The sequence below is a fragment of the Belonocnema kinseyi genome, chromosome 7 (genome assembly GCF_010883055.1).
Source record: "Belonocnema kinseyi isolate 2016_QV_RU_SX_M_011 chromosome 7, B_treatae_v1, whole genome shotgun sequence".
Classification (NCBI taxonomy): domain Eukaryota; kingdom Metazoa; phylum Arthropoda; class Insecta; order Hymenoptera; family Cynipidae; genus Belonocnema; species Belonocnema kinseyi.
Genome location: NC_046663.1, coordinates 40,300,562 through 40,327,752, shown reverse-complemented (window position 1 = coordinate 40,327,752; position 27,191 = coordinate 40,300,562). Strand labels below are relative to the sequence as shown.

Below are 27,191 nucleotides of genomic sequence, written 5' to 3'. Positions count from 1 at the left end.
AGAATTTTACAAATCAGGAATTTTCCAATTCGGGTATTTTATAATTCAGTAATTTTCTGTTGGAAATTTTATTATTTGGGAATTTTTAAATTCGGTAATATCATAAACAGCCGAAAATCGAATTATTCGGAAATTTTCTAATTCAGTAATATTATAAACTGTTCGGGAATTTTATAATTCAGTGATTTTCTAATTCGCAAATTTTATAATTCGGCAATTTTCTATCGAAAATTTTATTATTCAGGGATTTTCAAATTTTGTAACATTATAAACTGTCGATATTTTTATAATTTGGGAATTTTCAACGTCGGATATTTTATTATTTGTGAATTTTCAAATTCGGTAATATCATAAACTTTCGGGAATTTTATTAGTCGAGAATTCCCTAATTCTAAAATATTATAAACTGATTAAGAATTTTTTAATTCTGTAATTTTCTAGTTTGGATATTTTATAATTCGGCAATTTTCTGTCGGAATTTTATTATTCTGGAATTTTCAAATTCGGCAATATTATCAATTGTCGGAAAAAGTATTATTCGGTAATTTCCCAATTCGGTAATATTATAAACTGTTCGGGAATTTTCTAATTCGGTAATTTTATAATTCAGATATTTTAAAATTCAGCAATTTTCTGTCGGGAATTTCCAAATTCGGTAATATTATAAACTGTTCGGGAATTTTATAATTCAGTGATTTTATATTTTGTAAACAATTTTCTGTTAGAAATTTCATTATTCGGCAATTTTCGAATTCGTTAATATTCTAAACTTTCACGAATTTTATTATTCCGGAATTTTATTGTTATTAAACTTTCTGTTCGAGAATTTTATTATTCAGAGATTTTCCAATTCGAGAAATTTACTATGACGGGAATTTTATATTTCGGAATTTTTCAATCGTCTCAATTTTGAATATGAATAAATGAAAATTTGTATCCAGCAAACTTATGGCTATACAACTTTCGAATTGTGCAAATATTATACTTACGGCATAATAAGTAGCTAAATAATCTCAGTGACCGCGCAAAAGTATTGTATAATATTATATGATAAATATAGAAAAAATATCAACAGAAAAATCATGTACGGAAATCAATTCATAATTAAAAAATTTACTTACTGAAATATTTTTTTTATATTAGGCTGACTCGATTCTAGAAATAATTTTACCTCATTAATACCTAGCATAATTGTTATCATAAGCATTTCTATATAAAAATTAGCAATTCAAAAATTAAAATCATTAGATTGCAAAAATTTATTTTTTTCTACAGAATAATTTTTTTTCAATTGTGCTCTGCGATTTTTATTTTCTCAGTTGGCACTCAGCTGCGGTTGAGGTCGTTTGGATTTTATAAGTCTACAAAGTTGATCTCTTATTTACTCATAACTTGGAAAAAATTGTGCTTAAATTAAATTTATTTAGTTAAATATAGCTTCGACAAAATTAAGTGCAATCATGCTGACTAGAATTAATATCAATAGTAAATTCTTCAATGTGTTGATTTTAAGTTGGGGTTTCATGTTCACATTTGCGGCATTTCAAACAATGACTAACATAGAGGTAAGTTTTTTTATTTTAGAAAATAAATTCAAAAATATTTTCGTTTCATAAAATTGATGATAGATTTTCGTGGATTATAATCGGCAATGATAAAATCTTAAAAATTTATTATCAGGTCTAATTTATGATAAGGACTAATTTCTGATAAGTTTGAATAATTATCATAATTGTAAGATAAGCCTTCATTTTTGACAATCGATATATACAATAAAATTTTTTTAAGATAATTTATTGTTTTAACTTAGGAAATTCAATTAGAAACAATATTTTTACTATAATAAATTATTTTTTGTAAATAAAATGAGAGGAATATTATTCCAGCAAAGACGGAGATTGAAATCGCTGACCATAACACAGTTTTCTAGTGACCCTCAAGATTTGCTTTCATTGTCTTCAGAAAATGAGTTTACCTTCACGGTCTTCCATTTCGTTTTATGGCATTATTATTACTTTTTTTACAGTCACAGGTATCTTTACAACAGTTTAAAATGGATTTTTAGAAACAATTTTTAATCATGTGTATTTTTTAAACAAATTAGTTCGACTTTTAACCTCGTACTTGAATTTTCAACCAAAAAGATGTATTGTCAACAAAACAAGAAATAGTTACATTTTTAACAAAGCAGAATAATTTTAAATAAAAAAAAGACAACTTTCAACTAAAGAAGAGAAATTTAGTAGCAGAAATAAGAGTTAAATTTTGAACCGTAAAAATCCATTTCCAACGAAGAATCTAATAGTTCATACTTATGTATAAAAAAATTAATTTGAAATAAAGAACAGTTGAATTCAACCGAAAAAAAACCAATTTTTAACCAAATATTCGAATCCTCACAAAAGACTAATTTTCAAACAAAAAACTGCATTTTTCACCAAAAAAGTGAAAAATTATACCTATAGAGTTGAATTTTTAAAAAAGAAAAAATGTTCCTTCATGAAGAAAACAAAACTTTAACTAAATTATTGAATTTTCTTTTAAAAAAGTTAATTTTTAACCAAATAGTTGAATTTCAGCCAAAAAAGTCAACGAAATAGTTCAATTTTATCACAACTAAAAAAAAAAGAAAATATTTTTTACATAATAGATAAATTTCCAACAACAAAAGAATACATTTTGTAATAGAACGAGAAATCTTCAACTTATAAAATTTCATTTTTAAACCTCGTTTCAACTAAAATGTCATTTTAAAAAATTGTTAAATGAAAAATAAAAATTTGGAACGAAAAATATAATAGTTAATTTTGGAAATAAGAGATTAATTTTTAAAAAATTTAAATAAGAAAAAATTTTTAATGGAATATTTAGATTTTCAAAGAAAAACGAAAAAGAAATTTTCTACAATATACTTGAATTTTGAACAAGAGATGAATTTTAACTAAAATAATACATTTTCAACAAAATCATCAATTTTTGGCAAAGTAGTTAAAAATTGAACCAAGTACTTAAAATTTTGATTAAAGAAGAGAACTTTTAAACGAAAAATTAAATTTTAACTAAGAACGTTTAGTTTCAACCAAAACGAAAGAAGGCATCTTTAACAAAATATTAAATTTTTTAACACAGTAGTCACATTTTTAACGAAACAGATGAATTTTCAATTTAAATGATGAATCTTCAACCAGAAAATTCATTTTTGACAAAAGTTGTTAAATGTTTAAGGAAGGGTGATTAAACTTTGAACTAAAAAAGAGGAATTTTTAAACAAAAATGAAATAATTACATTTGAAACAAATTATTAAATTTTCTATAAATCAATTGAATTTTGCAACAAAATAGTTCAATATTCCACCTAAAAATACGAATTTTCTACCAAACAGTTGAATTTTTTACCATAAATTATATTTCTTTCATAAAATTGATGAATTTTCATCAAAATAATTAAATTTAAAACCAACCAGTTTCATTCTTTAAAATGTATATATTTTAATTTTCAGTTAATATTTCAAAAAAAAAAATTTTAACTTTTTACTAAAATAAATCACTTATCAACTGAAATGATGAATCTTCAAAAAAATATTAGTTTTCAAAAGAGAAATTAATAATTGATATTTATAACAAAAAAATTAATTTTAAATATGGAAGAGTTGAATTCAACCAAAAATACCAATTTTTAACCATATAGGTCATTTTTGTGCCAAAAAAGTTTAATTTTCTACCGAAAAAGTCGAATGAGCAACAAAACACTAGAATTATAAACCAAATATTCAAATAAAAAAAGGCGCATTTAAAAAAAAACGTTGAAATTTTCAAAGAAATACAGTAAATTTGTCACAAAATGGTTGCATTTTCACCAAATTAATGAACTTTTTAAATAAATAATAACATTCTAAACCCAAAAGATAAATTTCCAACCCAAAATTTAAATTTTTAAATAAAATTGATGAAATTAAAAAAAAATTGTTGCATTTTCAGCAAAATAATGAAATTTTCTACCAAAAAGATAAATTTCAAATGAAAAAAATATAATAGTTGATATTTAAAGAAAAAGAAGGCATCATCAACAATTATTTAAATTTTTACCAAAATACATTAATTATAAACTGAAATGATGAGTCTTTAAAAAAATATTAATTAAAAAAAAATTTTATATTCATAGAACAAAAATCTATTTAAAATAAGGAACATAGGATTTTTTAACTATATAGCTAAATTATGTACCAAAAAAGTTAAATTTTTTGCCGAAAAAGTCGAATTATCAACAAAATAGTAAAATTTCCAACCAAAAAAGACGCATTTTTAACAAAAAGTTTACATTTTCAAGCAACATGAATCAATTTTTCACAAAAGTGTTACATTTTTATTAAAATACTAAATTTTGAAACTAAATAATAACATTGTGAACCAAAAAAGATTAATTTATAACGAAAAAGGTTGATCTTTATATATTATACCAAATAACTTTTTAATGCCATTTTTTAATTTTTATCAAAACAAATCTGCAACCCAAAATTGACATTTTTACCCAAAAAAGATCAAATTTCTACCAAAAGAGATGAATTTCCCAATAAAGAATTATTACAGTTAAGAAAGAAAAATTGTCAACCAAATTGTCGAATTTTCAACAAAATTATTTAATTTGCCATCAATCAATAAAATTTTTAACCAAAAAAGTCTAACTCTTAACCATAAATATAATAAAATACTAGTTAACCAGAAAAAATTAATGATCTGTGATAAATAAATAAAAAATTTCATAATTAATAAACTTAATAATAATAGCTTAAATAAACATTAAGTTTATTTTCAATAGTTCAAAATATTAGGTACTTTAAAAAACAGTGACATTTTTAAAACTTTTAAATATCCCTTTATTTTATTCGCTTTATTTTAATATTGACACGATACACTTCTCTTTAAACTTCTACATTTTTTTCGGCATTTTAGGAAATCATTTGAATTGTGTTGAAATCTTTTTGAAAATAAAAACTATTCTTGAGAAGACGAAAATCGATTAGAACGTCACTCTAAACATTCTTTTCAACACTAAACACACTAAATACTTAACCAAATATTTTTAAGTCTGGACTACACAAAGTGTGTTACTACGCACTATATAAGGCCCTGAACTGATGTTTGTTTAAATTTAAAAAAAAACTAAAAACGATGGAAAATTTAACGGTTTCGCCATTTTTGATTAAGAGAGTTTAAAAAAAGGTTTCATTATTTGTATGAAAAACTTTTTTTTAATTTGGAATAGAAGACTACATTCAGTTAAAAAGTTGCTCATTGGAACAGAACACATCGGATTGGGTGTTGATGAGGTCTCTGATTTTCTGAAAATAATATTTTCGGTGAGCCAGAAACAAAAACTTGAAAAATATTAATACATATAACTTTTGAAATAATTATTGCAAAATTTTGGGAAAACTCCATTAACTGCAAAAAAAGTTTTGTAAGTCGATAAATACCCTAACTTTATTTATTATAAGTAGCAACATTCATAATTATGATTAAAAATCTGGTCTTTTTATGATTTTTTGAAAAATGCAATACGTAGAAAAGTAATATTTTAAAATATTTTCAGTTGTCAAAAGTAGAAACAATAAAAGAATTGGACATTTTAAAAAGAAATTAAGAAAATTGTATCTCCTGATCTAATTAAATCTGTCAAAAAGCTCTCATCATAATTTATTGAAGCTTATAAATTGGCTTAATTTATTATTTAATGTATAAATTTATGTAAAACATAGTATAATTAGTTTCAGACTTAATATTTAAAAAATGTATTTTGCAATTACTTTATTCGTTCCTTAAAATCTATTTCATTATGAACAAAGTGTTTAGAAAATATTTTCATTACATACCTTTGAAATATAAATGAAGAGTCCGTGATCTAAACCTGTTAACTGACATTTCAGAAATTTTACATGGCAAAGGAAAATCGTTGTTATTTTTCAATTTCGAATAAAATTTGAGTTAACAAGATTAGACCGCGAACCCTTCAAACCTTAAAAATTAATAAATTTCAATTTTGAATCTTCAAAATTGCAGAACTTTGAGGAGCACATCTTTTAAAATTCTAAAAATTTAAACTGCGAATCTTAAAGATTGAAGGAACGATTTTTCATAATCCAAAAACTTCATCATTTACATTCGAAAATTGATGCATTACAGAATAATGGAATTAAAAATTCAAAAACCGATTTCCACATCTCAAGAATTGAAAATATTAAAAAATTAGAGACCAAAAAATGTCTGCAACTTGGATTTGGAATTTGTTGACTTGCAAAATTCATCTCCGATTTATAAATTCTTAGTGATTTTTTTTGGCATTAAATATGTCAATATTTGCAACTCTTAAAACAATGCATGGGACGTTTCTCAGAAAAGGTACACGAAAAAAAAGGATTTGCTAAATTAGCTAGAAATTGGCTATCGATGTTCGAGTCAATATAAAATTTGCTAAAGCAATTGTCCAAAGTATTTTTCTTCTGGCCCGTGATTTAGATAGTTTTATTTAAAATTTTTCGACGGTTGTTGCGGCAAAATTGTTTCGGAATGGAAAATGAAGAAAAAAAGTGAAAATTTTCGAGAGCACAAATATTTGGATGAATTTTCCGTGTGTCAACAAACCGGCCACGTACGAAGAATTCATCGCTGCACGTAAGAAAGAAATATTTTCAATTATTTTTCATGTCAAGAATCCTTCGCTTTGAACATTATTTCTTTTAATTGGTCATCAGTCATCGTAAATTGTAAGTTATAATTCAACACTTGTTGATATAGTTTAACATATAAATATATAAATTTTCATATTTCCAAGTTAAAACATTTTTTCAGATTGAAAAACTATATTAAGCAAAATTGAAATTTTGGATTTCATCGATTCCTAATTTTTTGGATCAAAACTCCATGTAATTAAAATAAAAATTAATTAAAGTGTGAAAAAGTCAAAAATTTTAAAATTGAAGTTACGAATTTAATACTTTAATTTACTATGAAAAAAACTTCATAATGTAAATATTATTTACATTTGCGATAGATGAAAGGGAATATTAAACAGTTTACAATAAAAATAGCAGAACTTCAAAACTTTATGAATGACAGAATTTTAACATTTTTTGTTACAAAATCTCGAATTTTGAACCATACATTTCTATTTCATTATGAAGTTTTAAACTAGTAAATGAAATTTTTTCTAAGTTTAGCATATATTGATTCATTATTTCAAACTGAATGGATTCTAAATAGACTACAAATTTATTAATTTTTAATTAAATTTTGAATTTTAATAATATATTAGAAATTTATTAATTCAAAATATTTAAAGTTTTGAACTAATAAACTCTTAAAAACCAAGCATTTCTTAATTTCAAAAGATGCAACATTTATTCAGATCGAAAAAATTGGTTGCACATAACTGATCTTTTAGACATCTGAATTTAGAATTTTTTTAAATAAAATTTCTGAAAATAAAAATGGATAACTTGTAACTTTGAGTATGATTATTGAAAACTTGGGCCATCCGAAAGGTTTCATTTTAACTTTCTCAAATTGCATGTTTGAATCTAAAAATGACGTAATAAAAATAGTGAACTTTCAAAAGTTGAAAATCTAAGATATAAAAAGTTAAAAACTTGCGATATTTTTATTTTGTTTGTGTGTGTTTTTTTTATTATGTTTCATATGTATTCAATTATATTTACTATAATATTTTATATATGCTATAAAAAGGGCTGTTTTCGTAATTCTAAAATTCTAAAATAAAAAAATTAAGTACAAAAAGTGGTTCTTTGGAATTTTACTTTCTGAATAAAAGTTAAGGAATATCCGAATCATAAAATTCAGTAGTACTGGAAATATTATTCAAGGCTCTCTAATTTTAAATCGAATTTAATGTGATAGTTAGAGGTATATATTTATAACATATTTAATTTGTAATAGTAAATTAATATATTCAAAACTTAGAAAAATGTTCATATAATACTTTGAAGCTCTTAGAATTCAAAACTTTCGAATGAAATAGAAATTTAATGTTCAAAATTTGACGTTTTGTAACAACTTTTATAAATTGTGGATTTGAAATATTCAGATTCAGTTCCAAAAAATATAAATCCACGTTATCATTTTCAATTGTCTAAATGGAAGAATTACTTAAAGTCTTTAAAAATGTTCAAAACTATACGATTTTAAGCAATTTTAAATTCTGATTCCAGCTCAGAATTGGTTAAAAATGGGAAATTTCTGTTTAAATCCTGAATTTTAATTCTTTGAGAAAATTATTTATTTCAACTCAGAAATAAAATTCTGTTGAAAAAATACCTCTTCAAATAAATAATTTTAATTCTTTTCAAAAATTCTCCTTTTCAACTAAGAACTAGATTTTTTTCTAAAATCCCCTGCTTCAATTCATATTTTTAGTTTTTTTTTCGAAAATATCCCTTTTGAACTTAGAATCAGTATTGATTCTTTAAAAATATTCCCTATTCCAGCTAAGAATTTATTTAAATTTTAAAATTTCCAATTCCAAGACGAATTATTTTAAAATTTTGAAACATCTACATGTTCACTTACATTATTTCAAATTATTATTATTTTTTAATTCAGCTAAATTAAGGAAATTTTCTTAAAATCTTCCATATTCATTTTTGAAAATTTGATAAATCGTCATGAATCTTTTTAAATATTCTCTTAAAATTAGATTATTGAAATAAAAAATCATTTTCAGCTTTTCTATAAAATGTTTGTTTATTTCTCTGAAGCCTGTCAAAATTCTTAGAAAGCTTCTAAATTTTTTGTTCTAAATCTGCCAAAATTTATTAGTTGTGGCTATTTCACAAAAATTTTGATAGAAATAGTCGGATTTTGTCGGTATATGTAGACACTTCGTTTAGATTATTTGAAACCATTTCAAAACTTTAATTAATTTTGAATTTTTCCAAATATTCTACATATCTCTTCAAATTATACTCGAATGTTTTCCAAGAATAATAGATGTACAAAATTATTATTTATACATAAAAATTAAACAATTAGGCTTACAAATCAAATTTGGTTAAATAGAACAATTAAAATTGTAACATTCAAAGTTTAGTGATTTTTTTAGTTTTTAATATTTATTTTATAACTACTGGTTTTAAATAAACAGGCAGATATTTGTAAATATTAAGTAACTGTTCTTTTTCTTAATTGAAAAATTTCAAATTGCATGGTTCAAAAATGGAATATTTTAGAGTGAAATTGTATTTGAAATTTAAGATGAGCTTTTGATTATAAATACATCATTTTGAAGTTATTTAAAAATTAAAAATATATTATAAATTTTCAATAGGGAGTTTACATTTTTTTAACTAATAAGACTTTCCAATTGACACAGTGAAATTATTATTCACTTTTTAAATATTAAAGTAAAATTTAATTTAGAAATCATTAATTATTTAATATTTACAGTTGAACAACTAAAAACGTTTTGTTACAAAAAATCTTGGATTTTAAACGCTTCTCATTTTTATTTGTGCCAGTCGGTCAAACTGAAGTTAAGGATTCATTAAATTCAAATGTACGCTTAAAAATTAAAAATCTAAAATGGAAAATTTGTAAACGGAAAGATTTTCGAATTGCACATTATAAACTGAATAATATCATAATTGAAAAAAATAACAATTAAACTAATTATTTAAAAAAGCGGTTAAATTCAAAGTTGTGAGGATATTTTTTCTCAATAATTGTAATATTCTCAGTCAAAAAAATAAATACACGGTCATTTCCCGGGTTTTCGCGATCTCATAAAATTTCCAGTCATTTCCCGATTTACCGATCCAGCAGCTAATCTGAATCTAAATTACCAGCTGTGGGTCAAAATTTATCTTCCTATCAAATCTTTCGTTTCTTTCTTTAATAATACTCTCCAACTTTGCAGTTCTTTGAAGTAGTATTTTGCGTCACTTATTTTCTATAATTTTCTTTTAAATACTTTACTTTGCTAACTTTGAGTTCGAATTATGCGGCCGTTCATGAAAGTTCGATCACGCCTCCTAACGAGCGGTAATCTCTCCCATTTAAATACCGTTAATAACCATTTTTAATAGAAGCGGCCAAAGTAAAGGATGACCAAAGTATTGACTTTTATTTTTGATTTGGGAAGTTTTTAAATGAACGACTAAAGAAACAAGTGTATCAAGGTAAAGTAAATGGCAGCGTGCCCAGAGGAAGGCCGCGCAAAGAGTGGTTACAATGTATGAATGAGACCCTAGTTAGAAGAGACATAAGAAGGCACAGAAACACGAGAGTCTGCATGAAAAAGTACATGGAAATAAAAAAATCTAGAGAAGTATGCCAGGACAGGAAAGTATGGCGGCAAATAGTTTAAAAAGAGAGTGTCAGTAAAATAATGTCACCTGAAACAAAATACCCTGGCCACTATTGGACGCACGTGGGGAACCTTACATATCGACTTTGTGAGGATCTTCACTTGGGGTGATTGCTAGAGAGATTGATCAGCAAACTGGGTCGGAGTAGTGTTGCGGAACGAACGGGTTATTTACATAAACAACACGAGAATTCAGGATCAATCTAAAAATTCTCTATCCCTTCCCCACATAACTCCTTTCCCCACTGAGTGAATCACGCCTACACCGAAAAGGAAATGACTTAATTGTGTAAGAACATGGAGTTTTTATTTAAAAAGTTAGGAATCGACGAATTTGAATATCAGTTTTGCTTAATCGAGGTTTTAAATCTGAATAAATGTTTTAACTTGGAAATCTTCGAAATGCTATATTTATCAATTAAGTATGAGTGCTAATGAAATTATCATTAAATTCCCAATCACACCCCAAGAACATCGGCAACGTCAAATAAAAAATGGCAATTTGTTTACTAATATTTTTTTATTTATAAAAAAATTGAAACGCTAATTTAAAAATAAGGCTCGACAACTCTCTTATAAATCGTATAATTATTATTATTACACCATTAAGCCATTTCCCTTTCGGGGTAGGTGTGAGTCATTTATGTTAATAACACGGTCGTTCGGCAACACAGCTCCGGCCCAGGTTGCTAATCAATCTCTCTAGCAATCACCCCAAGTGAAGATCCTCACAAAGTCGTTATGTAAAGTTCCCCACTCGGGTCCATTAGTGGCCAAGATCTTTTGTTTCAGGCGCCATTCACTCTACTGAAAATCTTTTATTAACTATTTGCCGCAATACTTTCCTGTCCTGGCATACTTCTCTAGCTTCTTTTATGCCCATGCATTTTTTCATGCAGGCTCTCGTGTTTCTGTGACTTCTTATGTCTCTTCTAAGTATGGTCTCATTCACACATTCTAACCATTCTTTCCGCGGTCTACCTCTGGGCACGCTGCCATTTACTTTACCTTGATACACTTGTTTTGTTAGTCGTACATTTGGCATTCTCTCAACATGTCCGAACCATCTTAACCAATTTCTTTCCCATGTGTCTACTAGCGTCTCTTCTGCACCACATTCTTTTAGAATTATCTCGTTACTTACTATGTCCATCAGAATTTTCCCGCATATTATGCGCCTGAATCTCACGTCAATTGCGTTAATTTTACTCTTATCTTCTTCTTGATAAGTCCATGTCTCGCTACCATATAATACAGTCGGTACAAATTTAGGATTATGTATTGCCATTTTCGCTTTATTTGATATATTTTTATTTCTGATAAGGGGACCTGCTCTACCAATAACCTTCTTACCTTCGTTTATGCGTCTATCTAATTCCGCATCTATCTTCCCGTCCCTAGTAAATAAGCTACCAAGGTATACGAACTAATCAACTTGTTCAATTCTCTCATCATTTTATAAAATATTGCATAGAGTTTTCTCACTCTTTCCTTCGAACACCATTGTTTTTGTTTTATTTGCGTTAATTTTGAGGCCCATGCTCTTCATGCTTGCATCTAGTTTATTCAACATTCTTTGTAAGTCTTCGATTGACTCTGCTATAACAAACTTACCATCTGCGAACGTTAACCCACGTACCCTTACTGTTTCGAGATCCACACCCTCTTCGTCGAAAAGAGCCATTCTTAAACACTTGTCCATAAATAATATAAATAACCATGAAGACATGATGCATCCTTCTCTAACTTCTTAAATAATGTCGAAACAGTCTCTCAATTTCCTATTCACCCTTACACTCGCTTTGCTACTCATATATATTGTTGTTATAGCTTGTAGGAGCCATCCATTGACTCCATACTCTTTCAAGACTTCCCAAAGTTTACTTTAATCTACCTTGTCAAAAGCTTTTTCTAGATCAAAAAATGCACAGAAAACTTTTTTCCCTACTCTCAAACTTTTTTCTGTTATTAGCCATAAGCTAAATATTGGATCCGTACATGTCCTTCCTGACATAAACCTACTTTGGACTTCCCAAATCTTTGCTTCTGTTATTTTCATTAACCTAAGAATAAGTATTTTTGAATATATTTTACTTACGGTACTTAATAGGCGAATCCCTTTGTAATTATTGCAGTTGCTTTTATCTCCTTTTCTTTTGTATATTGGTACGATAATCGTTTTTTTTCAATCGTTTGGAACGTCTCTCATCTTAAAACGTAAATTTATCAATTCGCACAGTCTATGTGGTATGCACTCGCCACCGTGTTTAAGCATTTCAGCGTTAATACCGTCTACCCCGGCAGCCTTACCGTTTTTCAAGTTCTTAATTATATCCCTATCTTCAGTGACACAGACTTTCTCAATTGAGTTTTCCATCGCATCGTGTTCAACATCGCAGTTGTGGTGTCCTATAGCTTCATCTCCGAATTGTCTCCTAAATTAGTCTCTAAAAGTCTCTTGTGTTCCGTCTGCATCGTATACCATTTCCCTCCTACTATTACTCATGTTGACAAATTCTGTGCTTTTGCTTCCTTTCATTTTTTTATAATCAGTTTCTTGCTTCCTGTAAAGTCGTTTTGTACTTTCATCTCTTCTTCTGTTTTAATTGTACCTTTACGTTCCTTAAGGAGGAACCATCGCTGCTGCCGAGATTAGTCGACTACGTAGTCATAATAGCTACACTCGTCTAACTTAATGAGTTGAAATCTGGCAACATTGTGATCATGTCGCCGGCGACATGAATCAACGGCTGACTGAGATCTACATTGATCGCGCCTCACGATGTTGCCATATTGCGATAGAACTAGAAATATTCAGATTCAGTTCCAAAAAATATAAATCCACGTTATCATTTTCAGTTGTCTAAATGGAAGAATTACCTAAAGTCTTTAAAAATGTTCTACATATCTACATATCTCTTCAAATTATACTCGAATGTTTTCCAAGAATAATAGATGTACAAAATTATTATTTATACATAAAAATTAAACAATTAGGCTTACAAATCAAATTTGGTTAAATAGAACAATTAAAATTGTAACATTAATTATAAAAATAAAATTTTTTTTTTATTTAATATTTTGGTTTAAAAAGAGAACTGAAATCTTTTCTGTATGAAAATATAATTTAAAATTTTTTTAATTCATCGGTTTTTGAGATAAATTTCATCTTTCTTTGATAAAAATGGAACTTCTGGGTAGAAAATTAAACTATTTTGTTGAAATTTCATATATTTTGGATAAAATTGTTTGAATTAAGGATTTTCTGTTGAAGGGTTTTTTTCAGATTTATATTTTTTAGTTGAAAATTCTTCTTTTTTATTGAGAAAATAATTTTCTCAGTTTGAAATTTCATGTTTGTTGGGTAAAAATGCATCAATTCCGTGTAGCAATAATTTTTTGCCGAAGTCATATTTTGATTTAAAAATTCACTTTTTCTAGAGAAAAATCGTCTTTTTGGTTTTAAAATTCTTTTTAAAATTTTATATTTTTATATCGACTTTATATCGAAATTTTATATCGTTTGAATAAATGTATATTATTGTAATTCATAACTTGCATTGGTATTACATGTCCAGATAGAGAGACCAGGGGGGGGGGGGGGTAATTTTACAAAAATCTAATACCTTCTCTGATGAGAATGTAAAAATTCATAATTTTTTGCTATTTCAGAAAAATGTTCTCGATGCAATTAGAAGAGACATGCCAGATTTCTCAGGGCATGGTTAATATTACTTTTTCATCTTAATTTTGAAGTACTTGTTTTTCATTTAAAAAATTGTCAATAATATCTTAATGGTGGTTACTTAGATATCACCCAGTAAGTAGCTAAAAAACGCCATACTTAACGAGTGTATCAAAGGCCAATCTAATAGATTAATTTTGTCAAAAGTTATTGTGGAAACAGACAGACATACAGGCAGACATACAGACAGTCATACAGACTGACATACAGGCAGGCATACAGGAACTGCAGGAACCAAATGGTTAATATTACTTTTTCATCTTAATTTTGAAATACTTGTTTTTCATTTAAAAAATTGTCAATAATATCTTAATGGTGGTTACTTAGATATCACCCAGTAAGTAGCTAAAAAACGCCATCTCTCATAAGACACAATGTTAAATATGTCGAAATTATAAACGTTAATAACTTATTTATAAAGTACCCTAGGCTTCTGAGATTTTAACTGAGTACTTTTGGTGATCATATTTAGATATCGTGAAAGTTTGGTTGAAATGGTAATGAAAATTCTTGTAGCGATGGTACCTCCTTAACTAATCGTTTGAGTATCCTGTTTTCGTATCTATAATATTTTCTACGTCTATTTCTCTGCTCATTGCTAAGACCTGCGATGTTTAAAGTTCTCCTGTACGCTTCTCTCTTTGCTTTTTGGGCAGCCTGAATTTCATCATCCCACCACGCATCACCAGACATGCTTCCTACAACTGCGGTACCACACACTTCGATCGTACATCTAACAATGATATTCCGTAACTTTGTCCGGGCGATCTCTATATCTATGTTTTTTATGCGGTCCTCCCATGTTGCCATATCTATGCTTTCGTTTATCTTATTTTGGAAATCTATTCGCACATCCGGTTTCTGTAGGTTCTCAATTTTGATTCGCGTTTGTTTTGCTTTCTTGGTTCTCTCTTTTCTCCATCCCCGACCAAAGTTAATTTTTGAGATCAGAAGGTAATGGTCAGTATTGCATTCAGGACCCCTCAAGACCCTTGTATCTTTGACTAACTCTCTTAGTCTTTCATCCGCAACAACAAAGTCAATTATACTGCGGCTATTTCCTTTAAACCAGGTGTACATGTGGATCATTTTATGCCTAAACCAAGTATTTGTAATGAACAGAACCCTTTCTAAGCATAGACCAACTAATTTATCTCCGTTATAGTTTGTTCTTGGATCCCCAAAATGACCTAATACTCTTTCTGTATCCTGATTTTGGATGCCCACCCAACCGTTCATGTCTCCTAGTAGAATTATTCTTTCCCCATGTTCGCAAATATTTATAATGTCATTTAAAGTGTCCCAGAAGGCGTCTTTTACTTCTCTAGGATTACTATCAACTGACGCGTAGCATGCTATGATAAATAGTCTTCTGATTCCTACTTTCATTCTAATCCACAGCAGTCTGGGAGGTCCAAATCATGATCTCCGAGATGCTACTTTGCTCTTTCATTCAAAATCAGACCTACTCCTTGTCTAACATGTGATTCACTGTCTACTCCTGCCAATATTTCAATCTAGTTTCCTCACGTCCATTGTTTCACGCAATTCTTTTACCTTCAGATCATATATCCCCCTAGCATTCCAAACACCCAGTCTTCATTCGTCGCCTGAAACATGACCTTTAGATTTTCCGTGTGCATGCCTTTTGTCAATTAAAATTACAGTCCTTTCCGAGGCTATTTTGTAATTTGTATTATTCATTGTTTAGATTATACGCCCAACTATCACGTTTAAGCAATAAGTTTATTTTCCGAGTCGAAATCATGTCAAAGTTAAGTAGCAAATCGTCATATGGTGGAGATTGTAGTTATAACGTCAGTCCCACCAAACTTCAGTTAAAAAGGGGGCGTCGGGAGAGGGGGCAGAACTGGAACCGAGAGAGTTGTCTTATAAGCTTTTTAAAAACTGTTTTTATCCAAATCGGTCCATATTTGTCAGCTTTACCTAATTTTTAATTTTCCTTGATCATTGATATTCAAATAACAGCATTTTAATCTTGTCAAATTTTAAAATTTATTAATTTGATTTAAACAGAAAATTGTCTTTTTTACTATACAAGATGACTTTTCAATAAAATACTTGAACTTTCAAGAGAATAATTAAACTTTTGATATAATACTTTCATTTTTAATTTAAAAAGGTAACTTCCCAACAAAACTGTGTCACAGTATATATTTCAATTAAAAATGATGAAATTTATACAAAAGAAGAAAAAATTTTAAAACCAAAAAGACGATTTTTCTCTAGAAAAAGTGAATTTTTAAACCAAAATATGACTTCGGCAAAAAATTATTGCTACACGGAATTGATGCATTTTTACCCAACAAACATGAAGTTTCATACTGAGAAAATTATTTTCTCAATAAAAAAGAAGAATTTTCAACTAAAAAATATAAATCTTAAAAAAAACCCTTCAACAAAGTATATTCTGTATTTTCATACAGAAAAGATTTCAGTTCTCTTTTTAAACCAAAATATTAAATAGAAAAAAGCAAATTTTCTACAAAATAGTTAAATTTTCAAGTAAACAGTTGCATTTTTGTCCAAGAAAAATGAAAATTTTACTAAAACAAGTTAATTTTTCAAACAAAAAAAAACAAGTTTTAAAAAAAAGAGTTGAATTTTCATTCGAAACGATTTCGATTGACTTTTTAACACAAGAATAGGAATTTTTAAAGAAAAGTCAATTTTTTAGGAAATAGTTGAATTTTCAACCATGCATTTTTCCAAGAAAGATGCAATATTTATACTAAAAACTATGAACTTTTATATCAAAAAGAGAAATTGTCAGAAAAAATAGTTTCATAAGAAAGACGAATTTTCAACGAAACAGTTAAATTTGCTACCACGAAGGATGGTTTAAAAAAAATGGTTTAATTTTTGGTCAAATAAGCCAAATTTATAACTAAAAAGATAATCTTCAAAAGGAAGCTTTTGCGAATTTGCAAAAATTATATACATGTGGGAAGGACCTGCTATTTTAAAAAATTTTAACAAATTGTATCGAACCCCCCCCCCCCTTGCCCTTGAGCTATTACATAATAACTGTTCCTAAGAAATTCGCGTTTGTGGATAAAATTCTAATTGAAATATGTATCACTCCTTCAAACTGTATCAGTTAAATAGGGGAGCTATTTAACTTTTTTATTTTAAAAAAATCTGCCCGCTTCGCGGGTAAATTCTCGTCTCGCGCTTCACGCTCGATAATATATTTATTTCGCACTCGACAATTTATTTACCTCGTGCGACGTGCTCGAGTTTTGCGCCCAGACTTTTTTAAACTTAAGTTTAAAGCAACGACAACAATAATTTGGTGATTGTGAATTCTCTTTTGTTAAAGCTCCTTGGGCTTTAACGAACACATTCTCATCAGGTATTTCCTGCTTCGCACTCGAGCTTATCCCTGAAATTTTATACCGTTCGAATAAATGTATATTATTGTAATTCATAACTTGCATTGGTATTAAAACAGTCGTAGTTTTATTGTCCAGTTAAAAAATGCGCATTCTTTAAAAAACATTTTATTGCAACTTGCCGTTTTTCCATAAACTGAATTTGCTCATTTCCAATGATATTTTTGTGATATGAACTTTACACATGCGGTCTACTAAGCAGCCTTACCGTTTTTTAACTTATAAATTATGTATATTATATACATATATATTTTTTAAAACTGCATTCATATATTTGAGAATCTTTAAAATACTGTGAAATTGTTGAATGAAAAATTTTCATTTTTGGATTTTCCATTATTTTGTATGCTGTCAAAATTTGAATTTTTGATTTTTCAAGAAAATTCAAAAAGTTGTTATCATAAGCTTATAGGGCATTTAAAACTCAAACTTAATCTTACCTTTAATTTTTTCATATCGTCCGTTATTTGGCTTAGAAGGTAAATTTCATATGCTTCTTAGAATTTTTGAATTTTGAAAAAAATGGTTTCAAAAATATTCAAAATGTGTTCACTTTTTTAATTTTTATCCAAAATGGCTAGCTAACGAACTTGGCCTTTAGTTTAGGATACTTAACGAGTGTATCAAAGGCCAATCTAATAGATTAATTTTGTCAAATGTTATTGTGGAAACAGACAGACATACAGGCAGACATACAGACAGTCATACAGACTGACATACAGGCAGGCAGACAGCCAGATAGAGAGACCGGCGGACAGCGTGTCTCAAAACGTGGACATCGGACAAGACCTGGGGGTGGGGTAAATTTTACATAAACCTAATACCTTCTCTGATGAGAATGTAAAAATTGATAATTTTTGGCTATTTCAGAAAAATGTTCTCGATGCAATTAGAAGAGACATGCCAGATTTCTCAGGAGACGGATACATCAGTTTGGCAATAATTTATGCAGGCTTTGGCGTTTCTCTCTTTCTCTCTCCATTATATTCAACCTTGATAAGCACCAGATTATCAATAATAATTGGTGCAATATGCAATGCACTTTTCTTGGGAATTTTTTTCTGGCCAGAGAAAACTTTACTTTACATAGCTTCTGCAATTCAAGGCACAGGAAATACGCTAATTTGGATCGGTTCTGGTCGATGTGTCACAGAAAATAGCAAATCATCAACAATCTCTCGGAATTCTGGAATTTTTTGGGCCACTTTTCAATTATCCCTGGTGATTGGAAACCTATTTGTGTACTTTGCATTCACTGGGACTGGGGCAAGCTTCGACAGAGAAACGAGAAAAACCATTTTTGTCACACTCACAATTCTTGCTCTGATTGGCTGTGTAATTTTTTTCGTTTTGAGAAAGCCTGTGGCAAAAGAAGAAACAAAAAAAGTGGATGAAGCTGTTGGGAATGAAGGATCGAATTCTTCTTTTTACGAAGCTTGGCTTCGCATGAGAAGTGCTTTAATCCTTGTCATCACACCAAACATGTTGCTGTTGTCAATTACTTTTCTTTACACTGGATTAGTACTTGCCTTTTACTCTGGAGTTTACACATCATGTGTTGGATTTACTGTGAAAATGGGAGAATCTCGAAAAAAATTGGTTAGTCTCACAGGAATTGCTATAGGCATTGGAGAGGGCATTGGTGCTACTCTATCTGGGCCACTTGCATCAAAAATAAAAATTCTGTCAAGTTCTGTAATTATTGGACTTGGATTTTTGGGAGAGGCAATTTGCTTCGCTATTGCTTTCGTCAATTTTCCAAATAATTCTCCATTCCAGGTAATCAAAACATGTTCTATTTCATTGCAGTTTTTGTAATTCAAAATTTATTGAATTCTTTTGGGACCGTAAAATTGATTTTGTTAACATTTTGTCATTTTTATTAGAAAAATAATCTTCTTAGTTAAAAATCCTTTTTTTATATTCAACTACTTGGTTGAAAGTCGAACTGTTTTGATGAAAATTAATTTTTTTGCGGAATATGTATGATTTTATTTAAAAATTCATCTCTTTTTTTGATAATTTAACTATTTTGTTAAAGATTTAACTATTATGTTAAAAATTTCTCCTTTTTTTAAATTTTAATATTGAAAATTATGTTGTTTATGAAGGTTCATCATTTAAGTAGAAAATATTGATATCTTTTGGTAATAAATTTAATTATTTTTTATTATTATCAACCATTACATTTTTCCTTAAAAATTTATCTTTTTAGGTTAAAGATTTGATCATTTGTCTGAAAATTTTATGTTTAAATTTTTAATGTTTCGTTAAAAATTTGACAATCTGCTTAACATTTTTTTTCTTTCTTGACTGAAAAATGTTTTTTTCCTGAAAATTTAACTCTATTGTTCAAAGTTCCTTTTTGCGTGGAAATTCCATTTTTTAAATGCAACTGTTTGGTTTTAAATTTAAGTGTTTTAATGAAAATTCAACAATTTTCTTAAAGTTATCATTTTTGTTTCGAAATTTAACTATTTTCTTAAAAATTAATCTTTTCGGTTGAAGATTTATTTTTTTTAATTGATAATTGATCTCGTTAAGTAATACAATTAACTAATTTGTTGATTATTATCAACTGTTACCTTTTTTTTGAAAATTGATCTATTTTGGTTAAAATTTTATTATTTGGTTTAAAATTTTACTATTTTAATGAAATTACAACAGTTTTGCCAAACAGAAATCCTTTTCTTATTAAAAATTTTAATGTTTTGTTAAAAATCCGACAATCTGGTTAACATTTTTTTCTTTCTTGGCTGAAAAATTCTTTTTGGCTGAAATTTCAACTCTTTAGTTAAAAGTTCCTTCTTTGCGTAAAAATGCCATTTTTAAAAATGCAACTGTTTGGTTTTAAATTTAGATGTTTTAATGAAAATTTAACAATTTGAATTAACACGTTATCATTTTTGGTCGGAAATTCAACTATTTTGTTGAAAATGAATGATTATTGTTGAAGATATAACTATTCCTTTTTTGATTGATCTTTTTCTTGAATATTTATCGTTTTACTTCAAAATTCAACTACTTGGTTGAATTTCGAACTGCTTTCTTAAAATTTAATTATTTTTGTTGAAGATTTATAACATTCATTAAAAATTCATCTCTTTTGTTGGAAATTTAACTATTGTGTTGAAGATTTAACTATTATTTTAAAAACTCCTCCTTTGTTTTTGAAATGTTAATATTAAAAATTACTTTTTTTAGAAGATTCATCATTTGAGTAGAAAATATTGATCTCTTTTAGTAATAAATTTACCTACTTTGTTGATTATTATCAACTATTACATTTTTCATAAAAAATTGGTCTTTTTGGGTAAAAAATTTGATTTTTTGTCCGAAAATTTTATTAATTTCATGAAATGCAACAGTTGTTCTTTTAATTAATCCTTTTTCTATTAAAAATTTTAATGTTTCGTTAAAGATTTGACAAGCTGGTTAACATTTTTTTCTTTCTTGACTGAAACATTTTTTTGGCTGAAATTTAACTCTGTTGTTCAAAGTTCCTTCTTTGGATAGAAATTCCATTTTTTAAATGCAACTGTTTGGTTTTATAATTAAATATTTCAATGAAAATTCAACAATTTCATTAAAGTTATCATTTTTTGTTGTAACTTGAAGTATTTTGTTAAAAATGAATATTTTTCTGGTTGAAGATGTAACTATTTCATTTTTTTAATTTATCTTTTTTGTAATATTTATATTTTTAGTGGAAAATTCAACTCTTTTGTGTAGAATTTAACTATTTTGTTGAAAATTCAACTACTGCTTTAAAAATTCCTTCTTTTTTTGGTTGATAATTTATATTTTTCTTTGAAAATGTAACTTTTGTAAATTAATTTTATTGGTTGGTGATTAATTATTTTAAATTCAAAATTGACCTCGTTTAGTAATACAATTAACTAATTCGTTGGTTATTATCAACTATAACATTTTTCATAAAAAATTTATCTGTTTAGGATAACATTTTATTATTTGTCTGGAAATGTCATTAATTTCATTCAATTACAACAATTTGTTTTTAATGCATCCCTTTTATATTAAAATTTTTAATCTTTTGTTAAAAATTTGACAATCTGGTTAATATTTTTTTCTTTCTTGACTGAAAAATGTTTTTTGTCTTAAAATTCTATTTTGTTCAAAGTTCCTTTTTTGTGTAGAAATTCCATTCTTTTTAGTGCAACTGTTTGGTTTTAAATTTAAATGTTTTAATGAAAATTCAACAATTTCATTAAAGTTATCATTAATTGTGGGAAATTGAAGTTTTTTTTTAAATTAATATTTTTCTGGTTGTAGATGTAACTATTTCATTTTTTAATTTATCTTTTTTATAATATTTATATTTTTAGTGGAGAATTCAACTCTTTTGTTTAAAATTTAACTTACAACATTTTTTAAAAAATTAATCCTTTTTTTTAATGAAAAATGTTGTTAGAAATTCGACAATCTGGTTAACACTTTTTTCTTTTTTTTCGTATCATTTTTGGTTGCAAATGAAGCTATTTTGTTAAAAATTAATCTTTTTTGTTGAAGATGTAACAATTATTTTTTTTTATTCATCTTTTTTTGATTATTTATCTTTTTAGTTCAAAATTCAACTAATTGGTTTCATTTTGAACTGCTTTCTTAAAATTAAATTATTTTTGTTGAAGATTCTTAATTTTAATTGAAATCATCTCTTTTTCTGACGATGTAACTATTGTGCTAAAAATGTAACTATTGTCTTCAAAATGTATATATTGTGTTGAAAATTTAACTATTTAACTATTCCATTTTTTTGTTGAAAAATGATCTATTATCGTGGAAAATTAAATTACTCAACTTATAGTTATACTACTTTGTTGAAAATTATTTTTTTGGTTGAAATATAAAATATTTGTTTTAAAGTTGTACTACTTTCTTAAAAATTAATTTCTTTGGTTGAAGATTCATTATTTTTATTGAAAATTCATCTCTTTTGTTAGAAATGTATCTTTATTATTGAAAATTTAAGTATTTTGTTAAATTGTTTTGTTGAAAATAATCCTTTTTCTTCAAAACTGTAACTGTTACAAATTAATTTTTTAGGTTGAAGATTCATCATTAGAGTTGAAATTTGATCTCTTTTACTGATAAGTTAACTATTTTTTTAACTATTATTAACTATTTATTACACTTTTCATTTCAAATGTATCTTTTTTTGTTTAGAAATTTTAATATTTGGTTCAAAAATTCATTATTTTAATGAAATTACAACAATTTGTTCAAAAATTCATCCTTTTCTTGTTAAAAATCTAAATGTTTTTTGTGAAAATTCAATCTTTTAGTTCGTTAAATATACAACGTTTTGGTTTTAAATTTAATTATTTTGACAAGAATTCAACAATTTTTTCAAAAAGTTATAATTTTTTGTTAAAAATTCATCTGATTTATTAAAGTTAAATATTTTCGTTTCAGATGTAACTATTCTCTTTGTTTAATTGATCTTTTTATTAATATGTATTTTTTAGTTGAAAATTGAACTACTTGGTTTAATCTTGAGCACCTGTCTTAAAAATTAATTATTTTTGTTGAAGATTCATAATTTTAGTTATAAAATTATTTAATTTATTGAATATGTAACTATTGTTTTGGAAATTTAACTTGTGTTAAAAATTTAACTAGTTTGTTGAAAATTTAATTTGGGATAAAAATTCCTTCTTGTTAGTTAAAACTAATTCTTTTTCTTTGAAAATGCAATCATTCCATTTTTGTTTTTAATTGATCTTTTAAAGTGGGAAATTAAAATAAAATAAAAATTAAATACATAATAATAAAATTAATTAAATTGAATTAATTGAGTTGTGCTACTTTGTTAATAAATTATTTTGTTGTTGTTGAAGATGCATCAGTTCAGTTGAAAATTAATATCTTTATATAAGAAATTTAACTATTTTTTTGACAATATATGCTTTCTTTTTTTTATTGAAACATCAACTATTAAATTTTCGTTTAAAATTTATCTTCTTTTTATATCAAAATTCAACCTTTTTGGTTCAAAATTAAAATTTGTTTTTAAAAGTTTATCTTTTTTGGTTGAAAATCTAACTCTTTTGTTGAAAATTCCTCTCTTTGCGTATAAGTTTTATTTTTATATTAAAAATGCAACTATTTACATTTAAATTTCATGGCTTTGTTCAAAATTAAACAGTTTTACTAAATATTTCTCAGCTTTTTTTGTTAAAAATTAATGTTCTGAGGGGAAAATTTAATTGTTCTATTTTTGGTTCCAATTTTTTTCTTTTAGTTAAAAATCTCACTAATTGGATTAATTTCTCATTAATTTGGCAGATATGGATTTTTTTGGTTAAAAGTTCATCATTTTTAATAAAAAATAATCTCTTTTCATTAAAAAATTAACTAGAACATTTTTGGTTCAAAATTTTTGTTTTTCAGTTGAATTTTTAACTGCTTTGTTGAAAATTTAGTTTCTTTGCTTACAGATTCATCAATTAATTCAAAAATTTATTTTTTATTGTTATAGATTGAAATATTAAGATCAAAATTCTTTCTTTTTTTACATGAAAATTAATTCTGTTAGTTGAACATGTAACTATTCCATTTTTCGTATTCGGTTGAAAATTAACTTTTTTGTTGGAAATTTGACAATTGTGTTTAAATTTTTTTTCTTTCTGAACTGAAAAATGTTTTTTGGTTTAAAATCTGTGGGTAGAAATTTAATCTTTTTTGGTTAAAAATGAAACTAGTAGAAAATTCGTCTTTTTGGGTGTAATACTCAACTATTTTGTTACAAAACTCCACTATCGGTTCAAAATTCAATTGCTATATAGAAAATTTTAATATTTTGGTTAAAATTTTTTTCCCACTTAACTGACAATTTTTTCTTGTTTAAAAATTGAACAATTCTATTTTTGGTTCTACCTTTGTGAAATATTTAACTGTTTCGTTAAAAATAAATTTATTGGTTGAAGACTCATCATTTTAGTTACAAATTCATCGCTTTTTTCGAAAATGTAACTGTTCTTTTACAATTTAAAATCTTTTGGTGAAAATTCCTACTTCTTTTTGGTTAAAAATTAATGTTCTCAATTATTTTCAATTTTTTAAAATTTATCTTCTTAGATAATAAAATTTTTTAAACTTAAGACCTTTGGGTTGAATATTAAATTATTACATTTTTTGTTTCGAATTTTGTTTCAGTTGAATTTTTGAATTAGAGGCAATTTTCTATTTGGAATATTTTTTAGGAATTTGCGGTCAAAAAGATCTAGAAGATTTTAATGCCGTTATTTTAATTTTGAAAGGTTTTTTTTTTAAATTTTAGGAAAAATTTAAATCCATTTAGAAGAAATTTAGGAGGTTAAGAAAGTTTGAGAAGATATCTAATAATTTTTAAACTTGAAAAGACTTTTAGAAATTCAGACAATATTTTTTATTTGCTTCCAAACTTCTAAAACTTCTAAATATCTTTTAAACTTACTAGTATTTTTACTAATATTTTCTAAAATTGCATCTTCTACGAGTAATTTTCTTTTAAATCTTAATTTTTTTAAATTTTAAGTCTAATTCGAAACATTCTTAGTTTGTAGCAATTCATTGTATCTTACAAATAATATATTCTAATGATTGATCAAATTTCCTAAAAATTTCAGGATACTGAGGATATTGGATTTGTAACTCCTTCACCGATCTTGGCCATCGTCGGAGGAATTTTTCTTGGATTTGGAGATTCTTGCTTTAACACTCAAATTTACAATATTCTTGGGACAATTTATAAAGAGGATATTGCAACAGCTTTTGCATTTTTTTGCTTCTGTCAATCAATAACCGTTACGTTAAGTTTTGTCGGTAGCAACTATGTTGGATTACATCTGCAACTGATTATTTTGTTCATAGCAGGGATTTTTGGAACTTCATGTTTTATTTTTATTAATTTAAAAACTAAACATGCCGAGGGCGACAGTAAGTCTGTGGAAAATACTACTCAAAAAAATCAAATCGAATTAGAAAGTTCGAAAAGATAATGTATCTTTTTTTATTAAAAAATATAAATCTTGTACACTGAATAATTTTTATTTTTATATTTTTGAAATGCAAGAATTTTCTATTGCAACTCTTCCAAATTGTATAGATTTAAATCGCAAATATTTAAATTAAAGATTTTTTTGTTAATTTAAAATTGAAAAATATGCCAGTTTCAAGTTTTAGAATTCAAATTTCATTGGAAATTTCTCAAATTTAAGAAATTTCTAATTAAAGAATTTTTACTTTTGATATTCAGAATCATCTAATTTTAATGATTTTAATTTATGCATCTTTAAACTTGAAGAATCTTCAATTGTATATTTTTTTATATTGAAGATTGTTTTATTCTTAATCTTCCAAATTAAATAACATATTCCAAAAAAGTTTCAATTCACATCATTTAAAACTATGAACATTTAAAATTGATGAATCTTCAATTGTAAACTTAAAAAACGGGAAAATTTTCGATTGTAAATTTTGAAAATTAAACTATTTCAAAAAAACGTTGAAAATTAAATAAATTTAAAATATAAATCCTAGAAACTGAATAATTTTCAATTCTATGTTTGCAAAATGTAAAAAAGAATTATTTTATCTCTCCAAATTGTAGAACTTTTAATTATAAATCTTAAAACTTAAAGAGTTTTTTTTTCTAATTTGCAATTAAGAAATATGCAAGTTTTAAGTTTGGTAATTAAAAATTCTGAAATTCTAATCATTTACGTTTGAAATTTGTCCAATTTTGAAGATTTAAATTTAAAAATCCTGACTTTTAATTTTTAAAATCATCGAAATTTCAGGATTTTTATTTGTTTACCTTAATAAGGAAAGCACCATTAATTGAAAATCTTAAGAATTGCAGAATTATCCATTTTTAATTATCCAAAATTAAAGTACACTTTCTAATAAACGTTCACAACTACATACATAATTATTCTAATCTGTTAAAAATTGTAAAAATGCTAGTTGTAAATCCTTAAAATTAAAAAGTTTTATATTTTTTAGATTTATAATTTAAAAATATGCAAGTCTTAAGTTTTATAATTGAAAATTCTGTAATTTTAATGATTTACATTTGAACTCTCTTATATTTGGATGATTCAGAATTGAAAAACCTTGACTTTTAATTTTCAAAATCATCTCCTGGATTTTGAATTATATATCTCCAAAATTAAAGAATTTTCAATTGTAAGTCTTAAAAATGTAACTATTAAAAAAGTTTAAAATTACATTCCTTTGATATATAAATCGTAACAAATTGAATAATTTTCAAGTCTATATTCTCGAAATTTTAGAATTTTTAATTCTATCTCTTCAAAATTTTAAATCTTGAAAACTGAAAAAAAATTTTAATTTGAAAATTAAAAATTGTAATTTTGATAATTTACATTAAACATTTCTCCAACTTGGAAGATTTAAAATTACAAAATCTTGACTTTTGAACGTCCAAATCATCCAAATTTAAGTTTTTTTATTAATACATGCCAGCTTCCTTTATCTTCCATTCCTCTTCTACATCCTTCCCATATATGCTCCCATGTTTCCTCCTCCCATTCACATACAGTCTGTCAAGTTAAAGCGTGGGTGGCTTTACTCGCAGTCGGTAAGGTGTATCGACATGATTTTGGTGTCAAAATATTAAGAAGAGCTCCCT

At 26.3% G+C, this 27,191-nt stretch overlaps 1 protein-coding gene across 1 annotated transcript in view; it reads left to right on the top strand.

Moving 5' to 3' along the window:
- The first annotated feature begins 1,341 nt into the window (after nucleotides 1-1,341).
- Nucleotides 1,342-27,191, top strand: part of LOC117176427 (UNC93-like protein MFSD11) — a 44,438-nt gene continuing 18,588 nt past the window's right edge. Inside the window, exons 1-3 of the mRNA XM_033366667.1 lie at nucleotides 1,342-1,565; nucleotides 18,407-19,315; nucleotides 25,165-25,522. Coding sequence (XP_033222558.1) covers nucleotides 1,461-1,565; nucleotides 18,407-19,315; nucleotides 25,165-25,522 — 1,372 coding nt within the window. The 5' untranslated portion in view covers nucleotides 1,342-1,460. The remainder of the gene's footprint in view (nucleotides 1,566-18,406; nucleotides 19,316-25,164; nucleotides 25,523-27,191) is intronic.